This window comes from Cetorhinus maximus, chromosome 2 (assembly GCF_964194155.1).
Source record: "Cetorhinus maximus chromosome 2, sCetMax3.hap1.1, whole genome shotgun sequence".
Lineage (NCBI taxonomy): Eukaryota > Metazoa > Chordata > Chondrichthyes > Lamniformes > Cetorhinidae > Cetorhinus > Cetorhinus maximus.
In genome coordinates, this window is record NC_135880.1 from 209,982,776 (window position 1) to 210,004,105 (window position 21,330).

The 21,330-nt window shown below is 41.4% G+C and overlaps 1 protein-coding gene across 13 annotated transcripts in view; it reads left to right on the forward strand.

The window, feature by feature from the left end:
* Nucleotides 1-21,330, forward strand: part of LOC144669582 (neural cell adhesion molecule 1-like) — a 485,847-nt gene that overhangs the window by 265,606 nt on the left and 198,911 nt on the right. For all 13 annotated transcript variants that reach the window (XM_078532174.1, XM_078532088.1, XM_078532100.1 and 10 more), the window contains exons 3-4: nucleotides 18,121-18,333; nucleotides 19,060-19,203. In XM_078532174.1, coding sequence (XP_078388300.1) covers nucleotides 18,121-18,333; nucleotides 19,060-19,203 — 357 coding nt within the window. The remainder of the gene's footprint in view (nucleotides 1-18,120; nucleotides 18,334-19,059; nucleotides 19,204-21,330) is intronic.

A 21,330-nucleotide genomic window follows, 5' to 3' on the forward strand; every position in this document is an offset into this window, starting at 1 on the left:
TGAATTCCAGATTCCCACCACCTTCTGAGTGAAAAAGTTTTTCCTCACATCCCCTCTAGTCCTTCTATCGATCACCTTAAATCTATGTCCCCTCATAATTGACCTCTGAACTAGGAGAAACAGGTCTGACTTGTCTATCGCATCTAGGCCCCTCGATTTTGCACACCTCAGTTGGGTCACCCCTTATCCGCCTCTGTTCTAAGGAACAATTTTTCCTCACAGCTGCAACTTTCAAGCCCTGGCAACATTCTTGTAAATCTCCTCTGTACTCTTTCCAGAGATATTAGGTCCTTCCTGTAATGTGGTGACCAATACAGTACACACAATTTGAGCTGTGGCCAAACCAGTGTTTTATACCATTCCACCATTACATCCCTGCTTTTATATTCAATACCTTGTCCAATAAAGGAAAGCATTCCATTATGCTTTCTTTACCACCTTATCCACCTATCCTGCCACGTCAGGGACCTATGGACATGCACTCCAAGGTCTCACTTCCTCAACCCCTCCCAATATCCTCCCATTTGCTGACTTTTCCCTTGTTTTGTTTGCCCTCCTCAAGTGCATTACCTCACTTTTCTGGACTGAATTCCGTTTTCCACTTTTCTGCCCACTCAACCAAACCATTGATATAATTTTCGAGACAACAGCTGTCCTCTCCGCTATCAACTAGGTGGCTAATTTTTGTGTCATCCGCAAATTTCCCTGCAATGTCTCCCACATTTAAGTCCAGATCATTAAAATATACAACAAACTGCAAGGGCCCCAACACCGAGCCCTGTGGAATGCTGCTGGAAACCGCTTTCCATTCGCAAGAACATCCATCAACCAATTACCCCTTGTTCCTTGTTGCTGAACCAATTTTAGATTCAACTTGCCACCTTCCACTTCCCTGACCAGTCTGCCATGTCAAATGCCTTACTAAAATCTATGTAGGCAACACCCATTGCACTACCTTCATCAATCCTCCTTGTTACTTCCTCAAAAAATGTTATTAATTTCGTAAGACGCTATCTTCCCCTAACAAAACCATGCTGACTATCCCTGATAAATCCATGCCTTTCTAAGTGACGGTTTATCCTGCCCCGGAATTGATTCCAAAATTTGCCCACCAATGTCTGACTGACCGGCCTCTAATTTTCTGGCCTATTCCTCGCACCCTTTTTTTGAAAATGGTACAATGTTCGCAGACCTCCAGTCCTCTGGGATCTCGCCTGTATCTAGTGAGGATTGTAAAATGATCCTCAGATCATTCGCTATTTCCTCCCTGGCTTCCTTTTTAACAACCGGAGATACAATCCTTCCGGCCCAGGTGATATATCCGCCTTCAAGGACGTCAGTCCCTCCAGTACTTCCTCTCTGTGTATGCTTATTGTATCTAATATTTCACACCCCTTTTAAACTACAATGTCTGCTTTCGCCCTCCTTCATGAAGACAAAGTACTTATTGAGAACCCTACCCACATCTTCAGCATTAATGCATTAGTTACCACCTACATCTCTGATGGGCCCTACCCTTTCCTTGACTTGCTCTTCATGTACTGGTGAAATATCTTTGGGTTTTCTTAGATTTTACCTGCCAATATTTTTTTGTATCTCCTTGCTTTCCTAATTTCCTTTTTTACTTCAGCCTTGTACTTTCTATACTCCTCTAAGCTTTCTACAGTATTAAGCTTTTTGTGACTGCCATAAGCACTCCTTTTCTGTTTTATCTTAACTTTTATGCTTCTGGATAACCAGGGAGCTCTAGATTTGACAGAACTGCACTTTGTGGGGAAAAGTCTGTACTGTGCCCATAGAATCTCACTTTTGAATGCCTCCCACTGATTTGACCGTAGCTGTATCCAGCCCACTTTCACCAGTTTACCTCTCAGCTTTGTAAAATTTGTCTTCCCCCACTTTAGAACCTTTACTCCTATTCTATATGTGTCCTTTCCGTAATGATGCTAAATCTAACTGTATCACGATCACTATCTCCAAAATGGTCCCCTGCTGCTACTTCATCCACTTGTCCAACTTCACTTCCTAAGACTAAACCTAGAATTATGCCCCCTCTCATTGGGCTTGTTATGTGCTGGCTAAAAAAATTCCCTTGGATGCAGTTCAAGAATTTTGTGTTCTCTATGCCCTTCGTGCTATTCGTATCCCAATTAATATTAGGGTAGTTGAAGTCTCCAACTATTACTGTCCTATTGTTTCTGCACTCAGAAATTTGCCTACATGTTTGCTCTTACTCCTCCCACTATTGGGGGTGGGGGGGGTCTTAGTAAACCCTAGCAGTGTGGCTGCCCCTTTTTCATTTCTGAGCTCAACCCATATGTCCTCATTTGATGCTTCATTTAGTATATCATCCCTCCTCACAGCTGTAATTGATTCTTTAACCAATAATGCCACACCCTGCCTTTTTTTTATCTCCCCCCACCCCGCCGCCTCTGTCCTGCATGAAAACTATATCCAGGGGATGTTGAGCTGCAATTTTTGCCTCTCTAAGCCAAGTTTCTGTTACACTGATGATATCATGCTGCCATGTGTCCATCTGTGCCGTCAGCCCATCGACTTTATTAGCTATACCCTTAAATTTACATATCCATTTTAAAATTGCCAAATTCCTATGCTGTACACTTTTTAATATGTGCTTCTGTCACAGAATCACAGAATTGTTACAATGCAGAAAGAGGCCATTCAGCCCATCATGTCTGCACCTCTCTCCGAATGAGCATTATGACTCAGTGCCATTCACCTGCCTTTTCCTCATAACCCTGCACATTGCTTCTATTTAAATAATCATCTAATGCCCTCTTGAATGCCTCGATTGAATCACACTTCCAGACAGTTTTTTCCAGACCTGAACCACTTGCTGTGTGAATAAGTTCTCTCTCATCGCATTTGTTTCTTTTGCAAATCACTTTAAACCTGTGCCCTCTCATTCACAATCCTTTTACAAGCGGAAACAGTTTCTCCCTATCTACTTTATCCCAGCCCCCTCATGATTTTCAATAGCTCTAACAAATCTGCTGTTAGCGTTCTCTCCTTGGAGAACAGTCTCAACTTCTCCAATCTATCTTCATGACTGAAGTTTTTCATCCCTGGAACCATTTTTGTAAATCTCCTCTGCACTGTCTCCAATACGTTCAAATCCTCCCTAAAGTATGGCACACACAAGTGTGTGCAATACTCCAGCTAAGTTCTAACTAGTGTCCTACATAAGTTCAGTATAATGTTCTTGCTCTTGCACTCTATACCCTCATCAATAAAGCCTAGGATACTGTATGCTTTATCAACTGCTCACTCCACCTGTCCTGCCACCTTTAATGACTTATGCACATACACACCCAGGTCCCTCTGCTCCTGCACATCCTTTAGAGTTGTACCCCTTACTTTATATTGTCTCTCTATGTTCTTCCTACCAAAATGAATCACCTCTCACTTCTCTGCATTGAACTTCATCTGCCATCTATCTGCCCACTTCACAAACTTGTCTATGTCCTTTTCAAATTCTACACTGTCCTCCTCACAGTTTACAATGCTTCCAAGTTTTGTATCATCTGCAAACTTTGAAATTGTCCCCTGCACACCAAGATCTAGATCATTAATATATATCAGGAAAAACAAGGGTCCCAATACCAACTCTTGGGGAACTCCACTACAAACCTTCCTCCAGCCCATAAAATATCCATTAACCATTACTCGCTGTTTCCTATTATTCAGCCAATTTTGTATCCATGCTGCTCCTGTCCCTTTTATTCCACAAGCTGTAACTTTTCTCACGTCTGTTGTGTGATGCTGTATTGAATGCCTTTTGGAAATCCATGCACACCACATCAACAGCATTACCCTCATGAACCCCCTCTCTGTTACCTCTTCAAAAAACTCTGTTGCCTCTTCTTCCTCCCCTCCTGTTTGCTGAGCACACACGCTGCCAAGAACTTGACTCTGGCTACACTCCTCCAAGGAACCAACACCTTCACAAGTATCCAAAACAGAAAACCAATTAACGAGCAACACCTTGGGATTCCTGCACCAACTGGTTCTCTTGGACTGCCTGGCAGTCACCCATTTCCTTTCTGCCTTCATGCTCTCAACCTGCACTGTGACCAGCTCCCTGAACATGCTATGCACGTGGCTCTCAGCCTTGTGGATGCACCACTGTGACTTCAGCCACCACTTGAGTTGGAGCTCAAGTTTCTGCAGCTGGGTGTACTTCCTGCACATGTGGTCATCTAGGCTACCAGTGTGTCCACAACTTCCCACATACTACAGGACATGCATTCCACATGGCCAAGCTTAACTTGGTCATGTCTTAACTTCACTTGCATTAGCTTTATTTTACTTTGGCTTGCTTATATTAATTTTACTTGGCCTTAACTTAATAAACCTTACAATTATTGATAAACCTTACTAGTACTGATAAATATGACTAATACTTAACACACTTTACGAATTGCACTAAAGCTTAAAGCACCTCTTTACCCCATGTACCGAATTCCCACATGAAGCTAATTCGCTACTCACTGGGTCTCCGTCTCACTCGGGCATAGTCCCTGATTGTGCTCACCTTACATGACTGTACAGTTTGAAAAACCTGCCTCTTATATAAACTCCCTGATGAATCACTAGCTAGTTTAGCTTCCTGCTACAGTAAATAACACCAACTGAACCAACTACTTTCAGCTTATTGACAGATAACTGCCACTACCAGGCTCTTCCCTCTTTAGCAAACTAGTCCAACTTACTTGAAAGTTGTTAGTTCTATGTCAGAGCTTGACTCTTAATCTATATTTAAACCTGAAAAACACTTACCAGACTTACCGTGTGAACCTAATTCGCTGCTCATTCGGTCGCCGTCTCATTCAGGCATATTCTCCTGACTTTGCTCACTTTGCAGACCCAATCAAAGGTTACTTCACAAAATAGGAGCTCATGGTGTTGGGAGTAATTTGTTAGCATGATTAGAGGATTGGTTAGCTAACAGGAAGAAGAAAGTAGGGATAAATTGGTCATTTTGGGCTGTCAGGTTGTTACTAGTGCAGTATCACAGGGATCAGTGCCGAGGCCTCAACCAAATCCAAACAATCTATAGCAATGACTTGGATGAAGGGACCAAATGTATAGTAACTAAATATGCTGATGACACAAAGATAGGTAGGAAAGAAAGTTGTCAAGAGGACGTGAGTCCACAAAAGGGGTAAGCAGGCAAAAATTTGGAAGATGGATTATAATGTGGGCAAATGTGAACTTGTCCACTTTGGCAAGAAGAAGAAAAAAGAAGTATATTACTTGAATGGAGAGAGATTGCAGAACTCTTATGATACAAAGGGATCTGGGTGCTCAAGTACATAAATTGCAAAAAGTTAGTATGCAGGTGCAGCAAGTGATTAGGAAGCCAAACAGAATGTTGACATTGCAAGTGGAATCAAGTATAAAAGTAGGGAAGTATTGCTGCAGCTGTACAGGGCTTTAGTTAGGCCACATCTGGAGTACAGTTATGGTCCCTTTATTTGCGAAAGAATATAGACTGGGATTTTCTGGCCCCATCATGGCAGGACTTGCCGCAGGAGATTTGGCAGCCCCGCCGAAAGTCAGTGGGCCAAATGATCCCAGCGGCAGGCGTGACCAGAAAATCCCACCCATAATTGCATTAGAAGCAGTTCAGAGAAGGCTCACTCATCTGATTCCTGGGGTGAAGGGCTTATCTTATGAGGAAAGGTGGAACAGGTTAGGCCTATACCCCATCAGAGTTTAGAAGAATGAAAGGTGATGTTATTGAAACATATAAAATCCTGAGGGAACTTGATCAAGAGGATGCTGAGAGGGAGTCTAGAACTAGTGGACACTTTTGAAATTAGGGGTCTCCTATTTATGACTGAGATAAGGAGAAATACTTTTCTCTGTAGGTCATTAGTCTCTGGAATTCTCTTTCCTAGAGAGCAGTGGAGACTGGCCACATTAGATTTTTGATCGAGAGCCAAGGGTATGGGGGACCGACAGGTGTTGAGAGCAGATCAGATCAGCCATTATCTTATCGAATGGTGCAGCAGACTCGAGATGCCAAATGGCCTACTCCTGCTCCTACTGCTTGTGATTCTGGCACATGATTAATTTCTAGCCCTCATGCTCCCAGTCCATGTCCAAGCTCCAATTAACCATTAGGTGTGCTGAATCAATGGCAATTAAACCGTTCAGTTGAAAATGATCATCTTACATTCAACAATTTCATCAAGCTCTAAATAGCATTAAATTATTTGAAGACCGAGCCTTTATGGCCCTTGTTGTCTTTCGTACTCTGCAATCCTGACCCCTCTTAACTCACTTGGTTTAGGTGGGTTCTTTTAAATCACTTATTGTGGCCATTGGTGCTCTCAGTTCCCTTAGTGTGTCCCCTGGTCACTTCCTCTGTGGTTCTCAGCTTTTTCAACTCGATTATTGCAATCCACACCAACTCAACTATATTCCCCTAGCCATTTGATGCCCAGATTGATTTTCTCTGTGCCCTGATTGGTTTTTTTTTTATTGAATTTATATATTTTTCATACTGCTTCTAACAACAGTAAAGCAAACTGCATTTAGTCATTTGGTAGTGCAAAATGTCAGTATTGCTGAAAAAGGAGACTCCGAAGCTTTTTGTCTTGCACTCATCAGGACACTTCAAGAATACCAATATAAGGAGGAAGCAACAAGAGGATAGTGTAGATTGGTTGGCAAGTGGGCTCTGATGGGTAGAGGTGTTGCCATGGAGCATGCACCTGTGATGGTGACAGACCGTTAACTGCCAAGCATTGTTTGAAATTTAAACCAGACAGCTTGGCCCTGATTGGTCAAGATGAATGCAAGACGAAACGATTTGTCATGTCTCTTCTTTCAGTAATACAAACTGCATTTTTATTTACAGGAAAGCAATGCCACCAAAAATAGAAAGGCAAAGGACACTGTGAGAGAAATTTCACAAGATCACCCACAACAAAATGCACTCATGGAGATTTCCACTACATTTGCAACAATCTAAATGATACCGAAGGAGCGGAGACAATAACAGATAAAGCACAGATTGTAGACTTAGACCAAGCATAATAATATAAGTAGGATCGATGATTGCACAATGCTCAGCACCATTCACGACTCCTCAGACACTGAAACAGTCCATGTCCAAATGCAGCAAGACCTGGACAGTATCCAGGCTCGGGCTGGCAACTGGCAAGTAACATTCACGCCAAACAAGCGCCAGGCAATGAACAGCTCCAACAAGAGAGAATCTAACCATTGCCCCTTGACGTTCAATGGCATTACCATCACTGAATCCCCCACTATCAATATCCAGGGGGTTACCATTGACCAGAAACTTGACTTGCCATATAAATACTGTGGCTACAAGAGCAGGTCAGAGGCTAGGAATCCTGTGATGAATAACTCACCCCCTGACTCCCCAAAGCCTGTCCACCATCTACAATGCACAAGCCAGGAGTGTGATAAAATGCTACCCAGTTGCTTGGATAAGTGCAGCTCCCACAATACTGAAGAAGCATGACACCATTCAGGACAAAGCAGTCCACTTGATTGGCACCATATCCACAAACATTCACTCCCTCCACTGCTGATGCACAGTAGTAGTAATATGTACCATCTACAAGATTCATTGCAGGAATTCAATAAAGGCTCCTTAGACAGCACCTTCCAAACCCACGATCGCTACCATCTAGAAGGACAAGGGCAGCAGATACGTGGGAACACCACCGCCTGGAAGTTCCTGTCCAAGTCACTCCCCATACTGACTTGGAAATATATCGCCGTTCCGTCACTGTCGCTTGGTCAAAATCCTGGAACTCCCTTCCCAACAGCACTGTGGGTGTACCTACACCACATGGACTGCAGCGGTTCAAGAAGGCAGCTCACCACCACCTTCTCAAGGACAACTAGGGATGGGCAATAAATGCTGGCCCAGCCAGTGAAGCCCACATCCCGTGAATGAATAAAATAGGGTCTAAAAGCTAGTAAAGCAAGTAGCACATAGGCCATCACTAAAAGAGGAAAATAACTTGCTTAAGGCAGAATACAGACATCTCACTAAGTGACAAAGTAATAAGCGCATTGAAAGCACAAGCATCTGTCATTCAATCATCAAAAACAGTGAACTTCTCTGTGTCCTGCGAGAACCCTATTAGATGAATTTGTTTTTCTCCTTGAACAGCGCTGTAAATGATATAAAGCCCTTCGTGTGAGTTGTGGATGATGACACCATTCTTGGATTCATATGGGGCAGGATCTTGCCCTTGTCGGGGGTGCTCAGTGGGGGTGGGCGGGTGGGGTCAGGAAGCTGACTGCCGCCCCCAATCAGCTCCGCACCGTGATTTTACACTGGCGGGCCAATTAAGGCTCAGCGCTGCCCCTGCGAGTGGGAGGGGGAGGAGGGCAAGTGAGCGTTGCATGATCATCGCGCATGCGTGTGAAAGAGTGCTTCAATCTCCCTGAGGCACAGAGCTGCCTCAGGGAGAAGAAGCACTTTTTTACCAAAAAAAAAATAAAGGAAATAAAATTTTCATAAAACATGTCCCCTCACGTGGCTGTCACATGAGCTGGGACATGTTTTTAAATCAAAAATACAATTTTTATTTGATGTTTATTTGCTTTAGGATGAGGTTTCTTAAAAATGTAAGGCCGCTTAGCATTTTTGCCTGCCCGCCAACAATTAGGTTGGAAGGGCAGCGTAAGTTTGAATTCAATTAGCATTTTAATGGCCTTAATAGTCGTTTTAATTGTCGGCAGGTGTGCAGCTGACTCCAGCACGCGCCTGCCGAATGAAATATCACGAGACTGCGCGATGATGTCTGGACGCTCGCCCGGGGTCATCGTGCGTCATTTTATGCTCGCACGCCCGCATGCCTAGCGTAATACTCTGCCCATGAAGTTCACAGTTATCTCGAGTTTCACTAATGTAGTGAATGCCATTTTGATCACAATATTATGTTTGAAGTTTAAATCACAGCCCAATCCTATTCTTTTACGTGGGTCACTTGAAGGACAGATCTTTGCTCGCAAACTGCGATCTGTTAAGCCTATACAGAATACCCTTACCAGGGCCCTATATAGAAATTGAGGATTTATTCTTGTGCCCTTAATATTATTTGTTGCAAACCTGATTTTGTTCATTTGTGCTGAACCAAATGTTCAAACCCTAGGCTGATCAAGTCTTCATAACCTGGAGTGAAATAAGTCAGAGGAGAAGACCCAGGCAGGAGCAGACTGTTTTTGAACACCATTCCAATCCTGAAATGATTTATATTTCACACAGGAAAAAATAGGAATGATGTGCTGCACGTGGCATTTAAACACTTAGTCAGAAAGTGCAAGTGACATTCTAGCTTAAGCTATTCCATGCAGACCTTTCGCACAAACCAAATATCTCAATTGGGATTGCAGGCATTTTTATAGCCATGCAATACCATAATTCATGAATTATGGATCATTTGCACTCCTCAAGGAATACCCAACATTTACTAGTGAGGTTTTTCCTTCAAAATTGATTAATGAGAAACCGAAAAAGACATTAAAATAAAAGCAAAATACCGTGGATGTTGGAAATATGAAATCGAAACAAAATGCTGGAAAAACTCAGCAGGTTTGGCAACATCTCTGGAGAGAGAAACAAAGTTAACATTTTGAATCCAATATGTCTCCTCTTCGGGACAAAGAAGATATTATCACCTTTTCGCCTCTTTTGCATGCTATACTAGATATTATGACAGCCGATGGTAAATGCTGAACTGCTCAAATCACTGAGGGAAACTTGAAACAACTGTCATAACTTATTTTGCAATTTGTATGTTTTGAGATGCAGGCTTTGAATTCAGTAGTAATAAGACCACTGAGTCTCAGGCTTTTATAAAACTAAATTAAACATTTATTAATACAAAGATTGTAAGCACATCATATGTCCACAAAATTACTACTATAATTACAAAAATCTGCAAATTAACCTTACTCCTTTTTGTATCAAGGGCAGGATTTTGGGAAGCCGAGCACTGCCTACGATCGTCTCCGCACCACGATTTCACGCTGGCGGGCCAATTAAAGCCCCCCACCCAGCGTAGAATGTGAGCGGCAATGCTCCACTGCTGGTGCAGGCGGGGGGAGGAGGGCAAGCGGGCCTAGTGCGATCTTCACACATGCCTGCGAAAGAGCGCTTCAATCTCCCTGAGGCACGGAGCTGCCTCAAGGTGATGAAGCGCCGTTTAAAAGAAAATAAAGGAAATAAAATTGTCATAAAACATGTCCCCTCATGTGACTCTGCCATGAGCAGAGACATGCTTTTAATTCAAAAATAAAAAATTTATTCGATGTTTATTTGCTTTAGGAAACCTCATCATGCCTGTGGATGAGGTTTCCTAAAAAATGTAAAGACCGCTTAGCCTTTCCGCAAATTTGAATTTAATTAGCTTTTTAATGGCCTTAATAGGCCTTTTAATTGTTGGCGGGTGCGCAGCCGACTCTGGCGCGCGCCCAGCCGAATGAAATATCGTGAGACTGCGCCCAATGTCATCACGCATCATTTTATGCTCAGGCATTTCGGGCGCGCCCGCACATCGAGCGTAATATTCTGCCCATAGATTTAAACAGACCCCTGGCAAAGCACACGCTGGACAGTTGAATTCAAAATGAGTTTCTTTCAGGTCTGGGTCCTTGCAGGCAGCGGCTTAAGGCTTACAGGTTTTAGATCTTAGAATCCCTCTTCCTTTACCAACAGCCTTCTCCTCTTTTATACATAGTTTCCTCTTTGAATGCAAATTCTTGTTTTATCACTAGGTCTTTTGAACTTCACCTCTTCTAACAATAAAACCCCTTTCATAGCAACAATTTTATTAAATTTCAGAAAAAAAAATATATTGTTTGGCTTCTGGCTAGATGTGATAATTCATTCATTCTTTTGAATGGTTTATTCAAAAATGCAGATTGCCCCCTTGACACCTATGTTTCTAAACTTCCCCATGTTTATCTAATTAACATTTCAAACCTACTTCTCTTCTATACATCAACGCCTGTAGACCAGTTGGCTTTAATCCAATTAAGACACAGACACGCACACACACACACACACACACATATATATATATATATATATATGACACCACTAAACTCTATTTTAAAAAAATAATTTTGAATAACATTATGGACATTATTATATCTTCTTGACATAGACAAAGTCACAATAAAGTGCAATACTGTGAAATTTCACAATGGTCACCTGGTTCATTGTTACCAAAATATAAATCCTTCATTGAACTAGATGAACTGATTCAAGTCAAAAACACTGAGGTTTTCTGCTTGGTATTCTTGAGACATGCTGGGAATGCACATCAAGTGTAACCTCCAGCCTGTGATTTTTCAGACACTAAAATTAATGGGTAGAAAGTCATGGGCTTGGGGTGCATAATTTCCAAATATGCCTCCCTGGCCTATGATATTTTGTTTTATCCTTTCATAGGATGTGGGCATCACTGGTTAGGCCAGCGTTTATTGCCCATTCCTAATTGCCCTTGAGAAGGTGGTGGTGAGCCACCTCCTTGAACAGCTGCAGTCCATGTGGTGTAGGTACACCCGCACTTCTGTTCGGAAGGGAGTTCCAGGATTTCAGCCCAGCGACAGTGAAGGATCGGCGATATAGTTCCAAATCAGGTTGGTGAGTGGCTTTGAGGGGAACTTGCAGATGGTGGTGTTCCCATCTGCTGCTCTTGCCCTTCTAGGTGGTAGAGGTCACAGGTTTGGAGGGCACTGTCGACAGATTTTTTCGCTCGGTGGCCTGGCGCGCACCCGAACTGTTCAAGCATGAAATAACGCTCTTCGGTTTCCCAACCACCCCCGCCAAGCCCTCCGGACAGGGGCAAAATTCTGCCCTTGGAATTCCTCTCTTTGGTTGGGCTGCTTTAGGGTTGAGACGTTGATGATCTCCTGCTTGAACTTTTGAACCTTGCAATGTATAGGTGCTAGTTCATCACTGGTCAAACATGTCAATGATCTGTCCAGCGGGCATCAGTCCCTCACACGGATCAAGTGATACAAACATCACTTGTATCTTTGAGTTGTTATGGTGCGTTTTGTGTATGGTACATGCTGCTGCCACTGTGCTTTGGTTAGAGAGGGAATTAATGTTTAATGTGGTGGCTGGGATGTGAACCAAGCAGACTGCTTTGTCCTGGATGGTGTTGAGCTTCTCGAGTGCTGTTGGAGTTGCACTCATCCAGAAAAGTAGAACGTATTCCATCTCATTCCTGATTTGTGCCTTGCAGATGGTGGACAGTGTTGGGGAGTCGGGACATGAGTTACCCGTTTCAAAATTACCAGTCCCTGACCTGCTCTTGTATCCACAATATTTATATGGCTAGTCAGTGGCAACCTCCAGGATGTTGAAAGCTGTGCTAAAGTAGAAAATCTCCCTTTTATATGCTCTTTTAATTCCCAGTAAAACAAATTAATTAACAAATAAACTAATGAACAAATTAACAGCCTCTTAAAGGGACACTGTAACAAAAGTACTGAACTTTAAAGGAAACTTAAATAATGTTTCTGGGTCTGACAATGCACTCTCTTTTACATATATATGGGCTGTGTGTAATTAGACCCACTATAATGATCAGATTGGCCATGTGAGATTTTTACTTAAATTTCAGTATTAGATCAATAATAAACTAAGAGAAACAAAAACAAAAATAGCTGGAAAAACCCAACAGGTCTGACAGCATCTGCAGAGAGGAATACAGTTAACGTTTCGAGTCCGTATGACTCTTCAGAACATTTTCTTAGTTCTGACGAAGAGTCATATGGACTCGAAACGTTAACTGTATTCATCTCCGCAGATACTGTCAGACCTGCTGAGTTTTTCCAACTATTTTTGTTTTTGTTTCAGATTTCCAGCATCTGCAGTATTTTGCTTTTTATAATAAACTAAGATTTTTTTTATATAGTTTAGGATTAGGTGCATAAACATGCAGTGAATTATGTTTATTCAACATGGGATGAACTAAATTAGGTACAACAGAACTATGGTTTTAAAAAAATGACTGCCAAATTTCAACTGTAAGCTTGTTTATGATTGAACAAAGTCTGCTAAATGTTCAGAAAATTAATTAGAATAGAAGTGCAGCAATTTTGCACATTAACAGAAATGCTTAAATCACGAAAATTGCTCATTCATTTGGAAGTTTTTAGATTAAGTGTTCGATGATTATTGATGAAACAAGTATAAAATTGGACGTCAGCTTCTCCAAATATCCCTCCGTTTACTTAGCCTATATTGTGTAAATTTTAGATTACAGTATTCATCAGCACAATGGACTTTTCAAATGCTCTGTCACAAAATCTGTGGCAAATTTTGAAAATTTAAAAGGCACGTGGCATTTTGGATCTCCTAGGATACTTGTCGCGCCCAAGATGGTGCTCAATTTCATACCTAAAGTATACCTGAACAGTGATGCAGAATTTCATTGATTCAAAGAAATAACACTGTATGTAAAAGATAAAAGCAAAAAACTGTGGATGCTGGAAATCGAAAACAAAAACAAAAATACCTGGAAAAACTCAGCAGGTCTGGCAGCATCTGTGGAAGGGAGCACAGTTAACATTTCGAGTCATATGTAATACTGAGAAACGCAAACTAGGAATTTCCTGAGTTTTAACTCTGGCCTGTAACAGAGTGAAGTGGAGGAACGACAGTTGATTCTGCTGTCTCGGAACCAGTTGTAATCATTGTCTGATGGGGGGCGGGTTTCTGAGAACTGAGAGAGTGGGGTGGGGGGGGGTGGGTGTAGTTGCAGTATCATTTTGAAGGCTCGGAACTTTGCTCAGATAGGTCCCTGGCAATTGAGAGACAATTTGTCTGCCCTTTTCACGCCCCCTAGACCTTTCCGTGCTGTTCACCGCCTCCCTCCCACTTCTCAACCCTGCCGCTCGCCACATTCCTCCCAAGGGCTGCATACTGCTGGATCAAACTCAAGGGAGTAAAATGGAGGCTGACTCCAGCAGGGCAAGTGATAAGCAACCAGACTCTTGCCACAGACCACACCAGGGAGTTGTACTTCAGTCAAAATTGCCCATTGCAAGAATTCTATTTTGCTGCCCCATGGCCGCCATTACAGTCTTGAACCTTGAAACCCCAAAACTTTGTCCTGCAACCATCTGGGGTCATAACCCATGGTTTGGGAACTCCTGCACGAAGGCATTCAACCACAAGATAAGAAATAGGCGTTTGAGCCCCTCGAGCCTGTTCTGCTGTTCAATTTGATCATGTCTGATCTGGACCTTAACTCCAGATTCATATCCCTCAATATTCATACCTAACGAAAATCTATCAGTCTCAGTCTTAAAAGTCTCAGTTGGTCCATGGCCTTTATGGAAAAATAATTCCCGATTTCCACTAATATGCTTCATATTATTGCATACGGGACATAGAACATTTTATAGCAAGGCAGTTAAAATATTTCTGGAAACTTGCGAAATGGGTTTCCCATTTTATATATCACCTTTTTTATTCTATGTCGTAGGTTATTTAACTAAAAATAACAAACTTGAGGGAATTCTAAACCAGGCTCCATGCAATGCTACAATATCTGAGACTGAAAGAATGGCCTTACAGGAGCGGAACAACACAAATTCCTGTGGAAAATTGGTTAGTGGGGATAGTTCAATGATGAACACTAGGCAAGTCCTGAGGGAGCTTTGGGAATTGCAATTTCTTTTGCCACAGAAGTGTTCTGAGTTCCAGCTGAGCTCCACTCCTTCATAGCTCTGCTAGAAAATAGACTTCATTATCGAAAAGCTTGCCCACTAACTCCCCCCACCCCCCCCCCCTCCAAAATCCACAGGCTACAATCCCAATTACTCTAGGATTGTGCCGGTGAACTCCCTATGCTGCATGTTGCTCATCAGCCGAATCCTGCAGGAAGACACCCAATTTGCATGGGTTAATCGGCCATTAAGATTCTATGCTCACATCTTTGGTGCCTGTCTGCCCCATCCAGGAAGAAAAATTCCCTGTCCGGCATGGGAGCTGGGAATGCTCATCACACTCCCTCACAAAGTAACTCACAACTCAATCACAATGTATCAGAAATGCCCAGAAACAATGAGAATTCGTAGAGCGATAAACAGAGGAAAAGGGATGGTGACAGACAGAAAGAGTAAACAGGGCACGGAAATAAACAGAAAGGAGAGTTATAGAATAAGAATGTAACACACACTCTTCATGGTAAAGCTCTTCCAAGGGTTTCTAATATACTTCACAGTACAGTGCACGCTCAGCTCCCCCAACATGGGCATGTGAGTTGCAGCAGGAGTGAAACTTTATTGACTGCCAATGTGTTTGATCAAGAAAACATGAAGTGCTCCACAAACAATGCATCTGAACTGTGTCTAGCCTTGCCCAGAAGAAACAAACAGTTCCGACCAGTACTCTTACTTCCCAGTTTTTATGGGTGTTCCATTTTAAGGTATACAAGACCAGTTCATCAGCCTAACATGCCTTCAGAGCTTCCAGGCTCCATGTCCGCTTCAATGGATGAATGAAGCTTTCAAAAACAACCGGAAGGCTTCGATGAGAAACCAAGCAGTGCAGTGCAGGTCACCTACGTGAAACACTGTGTCCTCCTCCTCATTACCTGTGAGCAAAGTCAAAGTGAATCTGCTAGAAATCAAGCAAAACTGAATTTACATTAAGATTATGAAAAAAATTCACAGTCCTGCACAAGATGAGTCCCACCGACTCCCCAAATACATGCAGTTTGCAGCTTATTCTCGCTATACTGAGTATCTCATTGTATCATGCTATTTGTGCACCTCATTATAATGTGGTATTTATATACCTTGAAAATGGCGGTTTGTGCCTTTTTAAGTTGTTTACTCTTCACCTTGCTAGACTATGTTGATTTGTGCATGTTGTGTTTTTTTTTCCTTTTTTCCTGCCCCCTCTCAACCTCTGAAACTATCCTTAAGTGCTGTTCTGAACAGAGGACAAGGTAACAAGGCATCAGTGGCTTTTACTTTGTTTCATGATCTCTGTTCATTAAATAGAATAAATCCAACATAGCTAGTACATCAAGTAAATGACTTGCCGTTGGATTGCTACTTGATTTGCAACAAATTAAACATCAGTCTTGCTTAAATAGGGTTTAGCTCACTGAGATCTACAATCTGCCCAGGGCGTTTGCTCATTTGGCTATGCTGTGCTTCGTTTAAATCTCACATGCCTTTACATAAAATTAAACGGGCGTCTTTTGAGCATCTTGTACCTCGACTTTCTTGCATGTGAAAGCAAGATCCACAGGAGGTAAGAAAGCTGAGGTTGCCAGAAAGATTGTTGCTGCTATTTAATTAAGAATTTCTTGGGGGAAAAAAAAACTAATGAACCCTTCAACAAAACCGCACAACTTTCTTTGGTAACAATGAGATGCAAGCAGTTAGCTGAAGAGCTTTATGACTTTTTCTGTGTGGATATTTTAAGTGATTGGTGTGTTGGGAGTCCTGCTAGTGAGCAAAACTTTTATTCATAAATTACTTAGCTGATTTTCCTGTACACCCTTTTTCATTCATCTCTGTTTCTCAATCAGGACAGATGGCCTACCTAGCAGATAGTCTCTATTGATCTCCTGGGGGAAAGGCTGCACCTGAGCAATTTCCTCGACTGGAAAGAACCTAAAATTGAAAACCAGTTTTTTTTTTTGTTAAAGCTCAGTACCTTTTTGGGACATTTCCAGAAGGACTTTACTTTTTTTTAATGTGCTTATTTATTTGTAATATGCTGAGTTTGTATTCATGTCACATCTTGATATGGGACTAACAGCACTGCCATATGATTATTTCAGCTTTGATTAATGTGGTCTTTGCTAGATTTCCATGGTGATTTTTGCCATTTATTTGTTTTGCCATGGGGAGAGAGTTCACAGTAGTTTATTATACTGACACTGCTTTTCCCACCAGAATTTTACATTTATATTGCATTTTAATTTATTCCATTACACGTATCCATCAAAAATACACCTTTGCACTGTAAAACATTCATAGACGAGGTGCCAGGCTCACCATTAAATCCCAGGTCTTTGCACTGCTGCTGTATAACACTCTCAGAGAAGGGAGCCTAAAATATGGCATATCTTTGGCTATAATCTCTTACTGTGTAGATGTAGAATTGTGACAGCAAAATTGCTTTACAGAAACATTATTCCAACAGTTGCTATGTGGATGTGAATTTGCCTCAGCTCCTTTGTCTACTTATCTATCAAATCTACAAAGTTAAGTAGAGTGCAATTATAGATTTAGCCCATTTTAAGAAGAGAAAAGATAACTGCCAGTTTTAGTCAGAAAACAGTTTCTATTTTCACTAATATTGAATGGCCCATGGTTGAACGCAGAGAACATTTATCAATGTAGATTGATAAACAACAGTGTCTGGTTAGGTTCACTATAATGTTGAATTTCTGGCTCATCTTGGCATTCTATTGATAGTTATTTTCAGTGAATCTCAAAATATTTAGGGTTGGAAAACTAAAAAGTTGCGCAGTGTTCAATTTGTAATGTCGCGCCTTCACTAGTAAGGTAGTCATTTGTATTTTCAACAATATCAAAATATAAGAGAATGCAACAGAGATTATTGTTGGTGATATCAACAAATAAAGGTCTAGTGTCACTTTTATAGCATTTTTCGACCCACTATTTTAAATGGTTTGGCAACTGCTTTACGATATTGGATAGAGGAACGTCATACAAAGGTGTTAAACATGTCTTCTGATGTGATGAATAATAATTCCTAGTCTGCATTCTTTAGTTTGAACTTTCAAAAGTAAATTATTAAACTATTTTTATGGGCAAGTATTAAGTGATTGAAACTAAGCAGCAGTAGTACTGTGGTTAACTTCAACATGGAACCTGATTCCAGGCCACTAATTGTTTCACCTGTGATTTATAATTGTTTTAAGAAATACTTTGAACATATCCCCATATCAATTATTAGCCAGAAAAACAAACTAGAGTTTGGTGCTAACATTTAGCACTTAACATTTAAAGAGCTTTATTTTTAAAACAGCCAAGTGTTCATATGTTGATGGATATGTATGCCTCGTTAACTAATTTTTTTTTAAATTTCAGTGACTGGAGATGTTAGCACCATTTCCTGGTATTTGCCTAATGGTGAAAAAATTGATCCAAATCAACAACGGATTGCTGTTGCAACAGTAACTGAAGTATCTTCTAGCCTGACCCTCTACAGTGCCAACATCGATGATGCTGGCATTTATAAATGTGTGGCAACGTCAAAGGATGGGAATGATTCAGAGGCTACTGTTAATGTTAAGATCTACCGTAAGATATTCAGCAATTATTTCTGTATTTATTTTGGATGAAAAAAATCTTCTAACAGTTATAGTAGCCCAATCGTGATCTCCCTCACTCTCTGACAGCAATCTCAAGGATCCCAATCCAATTAACTTGGATGTTGTTGCGCCAAAACCTGCGCCCCTTACCTGATGCTGTGCCCCCACCTCCCCCCCTCCCCCTGCCGCCTCCCCACTCATAGCACTATCGCCAAAATGATGAAACCCAAGGCCCAATATCCAGGCTTCCTTGAACCTCATCATTTGTGCATGGGGAATAAGACTTTCGACATGTGCACTCCAGAATTTATATTCCATTGATAGATACTGTTCAGAAACACTGATTACCGGTGGATTTGTTTATCCAAAAGTAACAGTTGTGAAGTTCTTGTGAAAGAACAATTCAATTGCAGCTATGAAAACCATTTCATATTCTCTTTGGAATTTTTTTTTTGTATGTTTCAACTAACATAAAGCTGGCATTTCTGATTTGCTCTGGCATTTATTTTTCTTTAACCTATTCAAGGTTGTAGTGATTTTTTTTATTCTCAAATACTAACTTTCAACATACTTAGACACTGAAAATCAAAAATTGAATCTGACTGAAACTACTGAGCAAAAGGAAGAAAAGGAAATAAGCTAGGTCCAGAGATGATGAATAAATGCACAAGAAAAATAACAACTTATTCAGTGTTTGCACCTTTCTCTTTAATAGAAAAACTTGAATTCAGGAATGCCCCTTCACCACAAGAGTTCAAAGTGGGTGATGATGCAGTTGTCATTTGTGATTCTGTCAGTTCACCTCCACCTACCATCACATGGAAGCACAGAGGCAGAGACGTTGTACTGAAGAAAGATGGTGAGTTAAAAATAATCAACAATCACTATTTGCAAACTTTAAAGATGGTTAAGCAGCTGCATGTCTAATCAGTTACTGATTGCAAGTGTTCACTTTTAGAAATCTGGCTAACATTCTCAAATACTTGTACTTAAGGTTGCAGCATTTAATTTGTTTTTTTTATCCTGCTTCTTGAGCTGGGTTCTTTACGAACGATAGTTGATTCTGATTAAAGTAGAATTGATTAACCAGTAAATAATACCTCCCTCTTTCCCATATTGTCTACACACATTAGAACTTAACAGGCTCTGATTAGGCTATCACACAAAAATATTGTCATAAATTACCAGCGTACTCCTTTGGATTGTCTACTAGCATAGGGGTCAGGAAGAGAAACCGGCAGTCAGGAGTTGAATGGGGGCTTGGCTTAGTGCACAAGGAGAGAGATTCCAGAGGCAGCTGAATGGACAGTCTTTATATTGTTAATGAGGGAACCTGAGCTTCTCTCACTTGTTAGAGGCGAAGGGAGAGAGGTTTAAGTAGTTGGGGGTAATGGGGGGTAACGAGGGGAGAGGGGTTTAAGGTAGTGGTGGGTAATGGAAGAAAGAAGACCGAAATCTTCAGCATGATGTTAGTCCATTGTGTGGTTTGGCAGAGGAGAATATGGTCTAAAAGAGCTTAAAATGGTCTAAACAGATCCAATGAGAGGCTGACCGTTGTGTATGGGCATGATCAAGCTTGCGTACCTTGCACTGGGCTAAATGAAGGTGGTAACATTATTGGAGCTGGGGAACATTTAAGGGTTGGTGAACAGTGAAGTTTTTGACGAGAATGAGGTCATCCCCCTGGCCTACTGAAATCCCACTTCAGTCGGGGCAGCTGGTAATTTGAATGGCCAGCTGCCTCTCTAAACCACGCATGCATGAACCCCGACCTGACTCTACTCCCACCCCCACGAAAATGGAACATGCTGTGTTTCGGTGCAGGACTTTGGATTTCTGACCATTTCCAGGTTTTTCACCGGGCTCTCTCTAGTGGCGAAAATCTGGGCTTTAGAGCTGTTCTCCTTGGAACAGAGAAGGTTAAGAGATAACCTATTGGAGGTTTCCAAGATGGCAGCAATTTATAGAGAAGATAGAGAAAAAATTATTCCCCCTGATAAGGGGGTGAAGCCTGGCAAGATGTCATAGATGTAAATCATTAGCAAAAGAAGGGAGATTGAACATTTTTTTCCACTGAGTTGTCAGGATCTTGAACACTCTATGGGAAAAAGGGGTAAAAGCTCAATCCATAATCAATTTTGAAAGGAAGTTGGACAGGTTGTTGAGGATGAAGAACTTGTAGGGTTATGGATGAAAAGCATGTATATGTAGGACTAAGCATGATTGCACTTTTAAAGAGCCAGCAGAGGCAGGATGGGCCAAATAGACTCGTTCTGTGCTGTAAGTTTCAATGATTGTGGACGCAAAAGGGAGTTCCAGGTTACACCGGCAGAGCGGAAATTAAGTGAGGCATGTCACGGTCATAAACAGAGGACCGGGAGGAAAGGCTGTGAAGAATAGGGTAAGTATGGTTCTTGTCAGCACCACTTCAGTGGTGTCAAGAAGTGGGCCATCTCTCTGTGTGGCAAACTATAAAGTGGAGGAATGTATGATCTGCCCAGCTGCAATTAAGAAGGAATTCTATATTTGTAGCTTGGTCAAAGCCTTGGAATGTTTAATGTGGAAATTGTGGCAGCTGTGACCATTCAGAATTCATTTCTAAGCTTGAGGGCTGGCAGCCAAAGAGAAATATAAACCTCTGTCGAGAGCATTGTGTATTAATGACAAATTAATTGGCCCTGTTAACTGCAATGTTAAATAGATCTGATTCAGTTCTGAATCATACGAGGTAAGGATACTAAGAAATAGTAACCCAAATCTAATTAAGGCAAATTTTGCTTTGCAAGCTTAATTTCTGGTTGAAATTGTTTGCATCTGTGGATTCCTTTTGTCTTTGGTCTCTCACTGCAGGAAACAATCTAAAATGGGTTAGTTTTGATTATTATGGAAGGCTACATTTCTAAATCTTTCTTCATGTCAACTTAGCATATCAAAGCAAACAGACATCTGACAAGTGCCTCATGTTCTCTAGTTATTCTATTTTCAC